At 49.1% G+C, this 10200-nt stretch overlaps 2 protein-coding genes across 2 annotated transcripts; one reads left to right on the top strand and one right to left on the bottom strand.

Annotated features, from left to right (window-relative positions):
* Window positions 1-561: 561 nt before the first annotated feature.
* LOC128354749 (opsin-5-like) lies at window positions 562-3769 on the top strand (the record flags this gene model as incomplete). The annotated part of the gene is made up of 4 exons (XM_053314922.1): window positions 562-661; window positions 747-851; window positions 1158-1381; window positions 3323-3769. Coding segments are annotated over 4 exons (876 nt in total), but the record flags the coding sequence as incomplete, so codon positions are not given.
* Window positions 3770-8081: 4312 nt separating this feature from the next.
* Window positions 8082-9530, bottom strand: LOC128354750 (acylphosphatase-2-like). The gene is made up of 4 exons (XM_053314923.1): window positions 9473-9530; window positions 8959-8975; window positions 8754-8863; window positions 8082-8253 (listed from the first exon to the last, which is right to left on the bottom strand). The coding sequence occupies exons 1-4, from the start codon at window positions 9528-9530 to the stop codon at window positions 8139-8141; spliced, it is 300 nt and encodes a 99-aa protein (XP_053170898.1). The 3' UTR covers window positions 8082-8138.
* Between the last annotated feature and the right edge of the window lie 670 nt (window positions 9531-10200).

Raw genomic sequence — 10200 nt, 5'->3', positions numbered from 1 at the left:
ACTGTGACTACCAGAGACCACAGAGACCACCAGAGACCACAGAGACCACTGTGACTACCAGAGACCACTGTGACTAGCAGAGACCACCAGAGACCACCAGAGACCACTGTGACTAGCAGAGACCACCAGAGACCACCAGAGACCACTGTGACTAGCAGAGACCACTGTGACTAGCAGAGACCACCAGAGACCACCAGAGACCACAGAGACCACTGTGACTAGCAGAGACCACCAGAGACCACCAGAGACCACCAGAGACCACTGTGACTACCAGAGACCACTGTGACTAGCAGAGACCACCAGAGACCACAGAGACCACTGTGACTACCAGAGACCACTGTGACTAGCAGAGACCACCAGAGACCACCAGAGACCACTGTGACTAGCAGAGACCACCTTACATGTAATATTAAAGTGTGAGTAGCCGTACTCTGCAAGGCTGTAAACTATACCGTTACTGTGGTTACCGTGGTTACCGTGGCCCATACCGAACCCTAGTACACATATTACACTGCTAACAACTGATTGATATGACCCCCCCCCCCCCCCCCCCCCCCCCAGGTGGACGGGTTCTTCACGCTGGTGTTCGGTCTGAGTAGCATCAACACGCTAACAGTGATTAGCATCACACGCTACATCAAAGGATGCCACCCGAGCAGAGGTGAGGAGCTAACAGCACGCTCATGTTAGCATGTTAGCATCTTAGCATCTTAGCATGTGATAAAGTTGAACGTGTGTGTTTTCAGCTCGTCACATCAACAGGATCAGCATCTCCGCCTGTCTGCTGCTCATCTGGATCTCAGCCGGGTTCTGGTCCGGAGCTCCGCTGCTCGGCTGGGGGAGTTACACAGGCAGGAAGCACTCACCATGACCTCTGACCCCTGCCCCTAACCCTCTAACCTGTGTAGGAGCGAAGGGAGTGTGTTCGGTTATTAATAATAATTAATTTATCATAAATAGTTAATTAATTATAACATTTAAAGATAATAATAGCCTCAATAAAAAATAGGAAGTGAAGGTTTAGAGTCTGAGCTCAGATACACTTTGGTTAATTAATGAGCAGCAACAACTAATAAACAATACTAAACAACAGCTGTGTATAATTAAGACTGACAGGTCTACATACTGACCTCTGACCTCTGACCCCTGACCTGCAGATCGGGGCTACGGGACGTGTGAGGTGGACTGGGCGAAGGCGAGCCATTCGGCGCTGTATCGGTCGTACATCGTGTCGATCCTGGTGTTCAGCTTCCTGCTGCCGGTGCTCATCATGCTGTTCTGTTACGTTTCCATCATCAACACGGTGAAGAGAGGAAACGCGCTGTCAGCTGACGGAGACCTGAGCGACCGCCAGAGGAAGGTGGAGAGGGACGTCACCATCGTGAGTCTGAGGCTTCAGATGGGACCGTTAGTGATGTCATAAAGTGGTGATGACATCATGTGACATCATGTGGTGGTGACATCATGTGACATCATGTGGAGGTGACATCATGTGACATCATGTGGTGGTGACATCATGTGGAGGTGACATCATGTGGAGGTGACATCATGTGACATCATGTGGTGGTGACATCATGTGACATCATGTGGAGGTGACATCATGTGGATGTGACAGCATGTGGTGACATCATGTGGTGGTGACTAGGGTTGCAAAGGGGTGGAAAATTTCCGGTAAATTTCCGGAAAGTTTCCGGTAAATTTCCATGGGAAGTTAAGCTGGGGAATTTTGGAAATATTCCAAATTGGAAACTTTCCATGGGAATTAAGGGAATTATGGGAATTTATGGGAATTAAATGGGAATTTACGGGAATTTATGGCAACAGAGGGTAATTTAGTGGAAAGGTATCATTTGATTGATTAATTGGATAAAAAAAGTCCACCCCTTCATTAAAAAACATTATTTTAAGTTGACGATGAAAAAAGGTGCACAATGTCGCTTGATGTCCCTGAGCTGTTGAAGTTACATTAAATTATAAAATTATTTATAATTTAATATTAAAAATAACAAAACTAAATGTTATTATTCTTAATGGTTTCACACACAACTCTGAACATACAACAATGTGTCTGTGAAGCTACACATCCCTGAGGGGGGTGTGTCCAATGTATCCTGATGGAGATACAACTCAAAATATACAAGATGTTTTTAAAACTATTAGTTATTGTTATTTACTTAGGTGCAAATGATATAACTAGTAACATCAAAGTTCCACTCCTGTCTGTTAAAGTCATATTTACTGTATAAATTGTGGTTTATTTGGTTTTGACCAGTTTTATTTTTTCCACCATAAGGCTAAATATAGCACTTACACATAAACATATCCCTAAATATATATTACCATATAATGTCATCAAAACCACAGGCTCAAAAGTCTGGCTTCAAGTTGTGTGCTCTGGGCTCAAAAGTGTGGTCTAGGATTGTAGAAATCATCTGTGCATGTGATGGAGGAATGCACAGTGCATGTAGGGGGCGTGGTCTCAGATAGCATAGATATTCAACTGTACTGCATGATATCTGGTTGTTTTAGTCAGGATTATGCTAAAATATTATTTTACACAACTATATTTAAGTTCCTTAATAAGAACATACCTTCAATTTAGTAAATTCCCTGTTTATTCCCGTTAATTCCCGTTAATTCCCGTTAATTCCCGTTAATTCCCATGGAAAGTTTCCAAGTTTGAAAATTCCCGGAATTTTGCAACCCTAGTGGTGACATCATGTGGAGGTGACATCATGTGGATGTGACAGCATGTGGTGACATCATGTGGTGGTGACATCATGTGGAGGTGACATCATGTGGAGGTGACATCATGTGGAGGTGACATCATGTGACAGCATGTGGTGGTGACATCATGTAGTGGTGACATCATGTGGTGGTGACATCATATGGTGGTGACATCATGTGGTGACATCATATGGTGGTGACATCATATGGTGGTGACATCATGTGGTGGTGACATCATGTGGTGGTGACATCATGTGGTGGTGACATCATATGGTGGTGACATCATTTGGTGGTGACATCATGTGGTGGTGACATCATGTGGAGGTGACATGATGTAGTGGTGACATCATGTGGTGGTGACATCATGTGGAGGTGACATCATGTGACAGCATGTGGTGGTGACATCATGTGGAGGTGACATGATGTAGTGGTGACATCATGTAGTGGTGACATCATGTGGTGACATCATATGGTGGTGACATCATATGGTGGTGACATCATGTGGTGGTGACATCATGTGGTGGTGACATCATGTGGTGACATCATGATAATGATGTTTCAGGTTCGAGGTGTTTCATTGGTTGTCTCTCTGCAGGTTTCCATAGTGATCTGTACAGCCTTCATCCTGGCCTGGTCTCCGTACGCTGTGGTCTCCGTCTGGTCGGCGTGCGGTTTCCACGTTCCGAACCTGACGAGCATCTTCACGCGTCTGTTTGCTAAGTCTGCGAGCTTCTACAACCCGCTCATCTACTTTGGCCTCAGCTCCAAGTTCAGGAAAGACGTGGCGGTGCTGCTGCCGTGCGCCGGCGACGCCAAAGACGCCGTCCGGCTGAAACGTTTCAGACCGAAGAACGACGGACGTCTCCGAGCTCCTCTGAACCGCACCGAGAAGAAGTACGCCCCCGTGCACCTGCCCCAACCCCCCGACCCGGCTCAGGGGGGCCTGCCCTGCACGCCGCCGCCGGCCAATAGGGAGGTGTTCTACATCGACAAGCCCCACCCATCTGAGACCGGGCCAGAGTTTGAGTGTGAAAGACTGTAGACCAGGACCTGGACCAGCTGTAGACCAGGACCTGGACCAGCTGTAGACCAGGACCTGGACCAGCTGTAGACCAGGACCTGAACCAGCTGTAGACCAGGACCTGAACAGGGCTAACACAGTGACTAATTCCATTAGAAACATAATGAGGTCACTTCCTGTTTCTGATGGAAAATAAACAAACGTGTGTTTGTGTGTGTTTGTGTGTGTTGTGTGTGTGTGTGTGTGTGTGTGTGTGTGTGTGTGTGTGTGTGTGTGTGTGTGTGTTTGCGGCTTGTTTACAGTGTTGTTTGTGTGTCACTGCTGATCAATGATTGGAGGATGAAGGTTATTTTATTTGTATTGTCATAAAAATACAAAAATACGTTTAAATTTTTAATAAAAACTTATTTTAACTTTTTTCTTTTCATACTTTTCTTTTCCTTACTGAAGATAATTTTAATTTGATTTAATTAATAAGCTTAAATTTTTATGTTACGTTTCATGAAAAGATGGTAAGGAAGGTGATGAAGATGACCTCATGTTGTTTGTCTCTTTTTGTAAATAAATTGTTTTGCATGTAACACTGTGTCATGTTTTTTCTTATGTTACCATGACAACATATCAAGCTAGCTGCAGGGTCATCAGCAAGGTACCACCAATCTTTAACGTGTCCCTGTGGAGGAGCGGTGGAGGAGCGTCTCCCTGTGGAGGAGCGTCTCCCTGTGGAGGAACGGTGAAGGAACATCTCCCTGTGGAGGAGCGGTGGAGGAGCGTCTCCCTGTGGAGGAGCGTCTCCCTGTGGAGGAGCAGTGGAGGAACGTCTCCCTGTGGAGGAACGGTGGAGGAACGTCTCCCTGTGGAGGAGCGTCTCCCTGTGGAGGAGTGGTGAAGGAACGTCTCCCTGTGGAGGAGCGGTGGAGGAACGTCTCCCTGTGGAGGAACGGTGGAGGAACGTCTCCCTGTGGAGGAGCGTCTCCCTGTGGAGGAACGGTGGAGGAACGTCTCCCTGTGGAGGAACGTCTCCCTGTGGAGGAGCGTCTCCCTGTGGAGGAGCGTCTCCCTGTGGAGGAACGGTGGAGGAACATCTCCCTGTGGAGGAACGTCTCCCTGTGGAGGAGCGTCTCCCTGTGGAGGAGCAGTGGAGGAACGTCTCCCTGTGGAGGAACGGTGGAGGAACATCTCCCTGTGGAGGAACGGTGAAGGAACGTCTCCCTGTGAAGGAACGTCTCCCTGTGAAGGAACGTCTCCCTGTGGAGGAACGGTGGAGGAACATCTCCCTGTGGAGGAACGGTGAAGGAACGTCTCCCTGTGGAGGAGCGGTGGAGGAACGTCTCCCTGTGGAGGAGCGTCTCCCTGTGGAGGAGCAGTGAAGGAACGTCTCCCTGTGGAGGAGCGGTGGAGGAACATCTCCCTGTGGAGGAACGTCTCCCTGTGGAGGAGCGTCTCCCTGTGGAGGAACGGTGAAGGAACATCTCCCTGTGGAGGAGCGGTGGAGGAGCGTCTCCCTGTGGAGGAGCGTCTCCCTGTGGAGGAGCAGTGGAGGAACGTCTCCCTGTGGAGGAACGGTGGAGGAACGTCTCCCTGTGGAGGAGCGTCTCCCTGTGGAGGAGTGGTGAAGGAACGTCTCCCTGTGGAGGAGCGGTGGAGGAACGTCTCCCTGTGGAGGAGCGTCTCCCTGTGGAGGAGCGTCTCCCTGTGGAGGAACGGTGGAGGAACGTCTCCCTGTGGAGGAACGTCTCCCTGTGGAGGAGCGTCTCCCTGTGGAGGAGCGTCTCCCTGTGGAGGAACGGTGGAGGAACATCTCCCTGTGGAGGAACGTCTCCCTGTGGAGGAGCGTCTCCCTGTGGAGGAGCAGTGGAGGAACGTCTCCCTGTGGAGGAACGGTGGAGGAACATCTCCCTGTGGAGGAACGGTGAAGGAACGTCTCCCTGTGAAGGAACGTCTCCCTGTGAAGGAACGTCTCCCTGTGGAGGAACGGTGGAGGAACATCTCCCTGTGGAGGAACGGTGAAGGAACGTCTCCCTGTGGAGGAACATCTCCCAGTGGAGGAGCGGTGGAGGAACGTCTCCCTGTGGAGGAGCGTCTCCCAGTGGAGGAGCGTCTCCCTGCGGAGGAACGGTGGAGGAACATCTCCCAGTGGAGGAACATCTCCCTGTGGAGGAACGGTGGAGGAACGTCTCCCTGTGGAGGAGTGGTGGAGGAACGTCTCCCTGTGGAGGAGCGGTGGAGGAACGTCTCCCTGTGGAGGAGTGGTGGAGGAGCGTCTCCCTGTGGAGGAGCGGTGGAGGAACGTCTCCCTGTGCAGGAACGTCTCCCGGTGGAGGAGCGGTGGAGGAACGTCTCCCTGTGGAGGAGTGGTGGAGGAACGTCTCCCTGTGGAGGAACGTCTCCCTGTGGAGGAACGGTAGAGGAACGTCTCCCTGTGGAGGAACGTCTCCCTGTGTAGGAACGGTAGAGGAACGTCTCCCTGTGTAGGAACGGTAGAGGAACGTCTCCCTGTGGAGGAGCGGTGGAGGAACGTCTCCCTGTGGAGGAGCGGTGGAGGAACATCTCCCTGTGGAGGAGTGGTGGAGGAATGTCTCCCTGTGTAGGAGCGATGGAGGAACGTCTCCCTGTGGAGGAGCGGTGGAGGAGCCTCTCCCTGTGGAGGAACGTCTCCCAGTGGAGGAGTGGTGGAGGAGCGTCTCCCTGTGGAGGAATGTCTCCCTGTGGAGGAGCGGTGGAGGAACGTCTCCCTGTGGAGGAACGTCTCCCTGTGGAGGAGCGGTGGAGGAGCGTCTCCCTGTGGAGGAATGTCTCCCTGTGGAGGAGCGGTGGAGGAACGTCTCCCTGTGGAGGAACATCTCCCTGTGGAGGAGCGGTGGAGGAACGTCTCCCTGTGGAGGAACGTCTCCCTGTGGAGGAACGTCTCCCTGTGGAGGAGCGGTGGAGGAACGTCTCCCTGTGGAGGAGCGGTGGAGGAACGTCTCCCTGTGGAGGAACGTCTCCCTGTGGAGGAGCGTCTCCCTGTGGAGGAACGTCTCCCTGTGGAGGAGCGTCTCCCTGTGGAGGAACGTCTCCCTGTGGAGGAACGTCTCCCTGTGGAGGAGCGGTGGAGGAACGTCTCCCTGTGAAGGAACGTCTCCCTGTGGAGGAGCGGTGGAGGAACGTCTCCCTGTGAAGGAACGTCTCCCTGTGAAGGAGCGTCTCCCTTTGGAGGAGCGTCTCCCTGTGTAGGAACGGTGGAGGAACGTCTCCCTGTGGAGGAGCGTCTCCCTTTGGAGGAGCATCTCCCTGTGTAGGAACGGTGGAGGAACGTCTCCCTGTGGAGGAGCGGTGGAGGAACGTCTCCCTGTGGAGGAGCGGTGGAGGAGCGTCTCCCTGTGGAGGAACGTCTCCCTGTGGAGTAGTGGTGGAGGAGCGTCTCCCTGTGTAGGAGCGATGGAGGAGTGTCTCCCTGTGGAGTAGTGGTGGAGGAGCGTCTCCCTGTGGATTAAGGTGGTATGTTACTGTGGTGGTATGTTAAGGTGGTATGTTACTGTGGTGGTATGTTAAGGTAGTATGTTACTGTGGTGGTATGTTAAGGTAGTATGTTACTGTGGTGGTATATTAAGGTGGTGTGTTACTGTGGTATATTAAGGTGGTATGTTAAGGTGGTATGTTACTGTGGTGGTATATTAAGGTAGTATGTTACTGTGGTGGTATGTTAAGGTGGTATGTTAAGGTAGTATGTTACTGTGGTATAGTAAGGTGGTATGTTAAGGTGGTATGTTACTGTGGTGGTATGTTAAGGTGGTATGTTACTGTGGTGGTATATTAAGGTGGTATGTTACTGTGGTGGTATATTAAGGTGGTATGTTACTGTGGTATAGTAAGGTGGTATGTTAAGGTGGTACAGTATGTTAAGGTAGTATGTTACTGTGGTATAGTAAGGTGGTATGTTAAGGTAGTATGTTACTGTGGTGGTATGTTAAGGTGGTATGTTAAGGTGTGTCTTTGTTCTGTGTGATGTTAGTTTATTTTGAAAAGCAATAAAAACAGTTACAAAAATATTATTATTAACTTTTTATAGACTTATTATTAATTTATTATATTTCCACTCATCACACTGACACCTTCATTCAAACCAGACAAGAAGGAAACTTTTGCACTTTACTATCATCTCAGAATATGATTGATTATACGTTGTTTAGTCACTTGATTCTGATCTTTTAATATTTCTCCAGTTTCCACATCTTAAATTTTTAAGAGTAGATTTGAAGATTTTATTGATCACCTTTCAGCACGTCAGGGTTCAGGGTAACTCTAAGCCAGAGTTTAAACCCTCGTCAGATTAATGACACATGCAGCTCTCTTCTTCTTCTACAGTTTGTATTAATTTATTGTAACAACAGGAAGTGTGTGAGTAAGCTCAGTATTGGGTGGAGAAGCCGTGCAGCTCCAGTTTGGAAATGTCTTTCTGGTTGGAGAACACGGCGCGGTCGATCCGAGAGCTCGGGCTGCCCACGTGCTCCAGCCAGTACTTCCTGGAAACACATGAAGAAGAAGACAGTCAGAGAAAGTCTACATGCAAAAGTTCTGGCATCATTCAAATGGTAAATGTTCTGTATTTTTATATATATGTATATATATATATATATATATATATATATATATATATATATATATATATATATATATATATATATGTATATATATATATATATATATATATATATGTATATATATGTATATATATGTATGTATATATAGGGCTAACATATATATATATCGATGTAGCTTTTCTTTACAACTCATTCACTCATTCACACCCTGATGGCACCAACCTGCTCATCAGGAGAAAGTTAATCATTCATTCTCATTCATACACCGTTGGCATAGCAACGGGAGCAATTTGAGGTTAAGTGTCTTGCCCAAGGACACGTGGACATGTGGACACGTGGACACGTGGACCGGAGGAGCCGGGAATCGAACCGCCGATCGTCCAATTGGAGGACGACCGCTCTTCCTGCTGAGTCTCACTTACATCTCACTGACTCTGTCTGCAGGTCCCTGAACCTGACCAATCACAGAGCCCTGCCTGGTGTTCTTCACCCAGCCGCTCAGACCCAGACTCCGGCCCTCCTCCTCTGTGTACTGACCGACAGGTGACATCATCATCATCATCATCACCATCATCATCATCATCATCATCACCATACATATGAATTAATAGATATCATCCAGCTCACCATTCTGAAGCAAACACCTGAAAACAGACAAAAAAACACATTAATAACAACGATGACATCACAGTAACCACGATGACATCACAGTAACCACGATGACATCACAGTAACCACGATGATATCACAGTAACCACGATGATATCACAGTAACCACGATGATATCACAGTAACCACGATGACATCACAGTAACCACGATGATATCACAGTAACCACGATGATATCACAGTAACCACGATGACATCACAGTAACCACGATGACATCACAGTAACCACGATGACATCACAGTAACCACAGATAATCAATAACCAGCTGATTGATTTTAGAACTAAAAAAAGAGAAATTCACTTTTAATGACGATATTTCCACAAAGATCCTAACCCTAACCCTGACCTTTGACCTTTGACCCTGCACCGGCTAACATGCACGTGACCTTTGACCTACCCTGCACCGGCTAACATGCACGTGACCTTTGACCTACCCTGCACCGGCTAACATGCACGTGACCTTTGACCTACCTTGCACATTCCCAAAAATCTCAAAATCGAGAGAAGTGAGTTTTTGAGTTGTTGCCATGCCGACGGCGAGCAGAGGAAATAAGAGCACGGGCAGAAACATGTCAGTCCACCTTAAATGAACTCGGCAGCTTATTTTTATCTCTGCTATTTAAAACCCTAACCCCCCCCCCCCCCCCACCACTTCCTGTGGAGCTTTACAAAATAAAACATCACATCACATTCTCTTATTTTATTTTGAAGGTAATTAATATTGTGGTCATTTATGCCTTTAATTTGAATATTTCCCATCAACACTTGGGGGGGGGGGGGTGTGTCAGTGTTAATGATGAAGCTTGGTGTGTTTCAGTGCTAGTGACGGGGGGGGGGGGGGCTTGGTGTGTTTCAGTGTTAGTGACGGGGGTGAGGGGGGGTTCAGTGTTAGTGGGGGGGGGCTTGGTGTGTTTCAGTGTTAGTGACGGGGGTGAGGGGGGGTTCAGTGTTAGTGGGGGGGGGCTTGGTGTGTTTCAGTGTTAGTGACGGGGGGGGGGGGGGCTTGGTGTGTTTCAGTGTTAGTGAGGGGGGAGGGGTTCAGTGTTAGTGGGGGGGGGCTTGGTGTGTTTCAGTGTTAGTGACGGGGGGGGGGGTTCAGTGCTAGTGACGGGGGGGCGGGGCTTGGTGTGTTTCGTGTTTCAGTGTTAGTGACGGGGGTGAGGGGGGGGGGTTCAGTGCTAGTGACGGGGGCGGGGGCG

This window comes from Scomber japonicus, unplaced genomic scaffold (assembly GCF_027409825.1).
Source record: "Scomber japonicus isolate fScoJap1 unplaced genomic scaffold, fScoJap1.pri scaffold_532, whole genome shotgun sequence".
In the NCBI taxonomy this organism is placed as follows: domain Eukaryota; kingdom Metazoa; phylum Chordata; class Actinopteri; order Scombriformes; family Scombridae; genus Scomber; species Scomber japonicus.
Note: the sequence above shows the minus strand (reverse complement) of the source record. Positions and strands in the feature narration are given on the sequence as shown.

What these genes read in the sequence shown, in the direction of transcription:
- LOC128354750 (XM_053314923.1), bottom strand. Translation starts at nt 9,530, where the DNA reads ATGGCAACAACTCAAAAACTCACTTCTCTCGATTTTGAGATTTTTGGG. An exon ending in GCAGACAGAGTCAGTGAGAT is followed by an intron (nt 8,254 to 8,753) that starts GTAAGTGAGACT and finishes ATGTGTTTCCAG; the next exon opens with GAAGTACTGGCTGGAGCACG.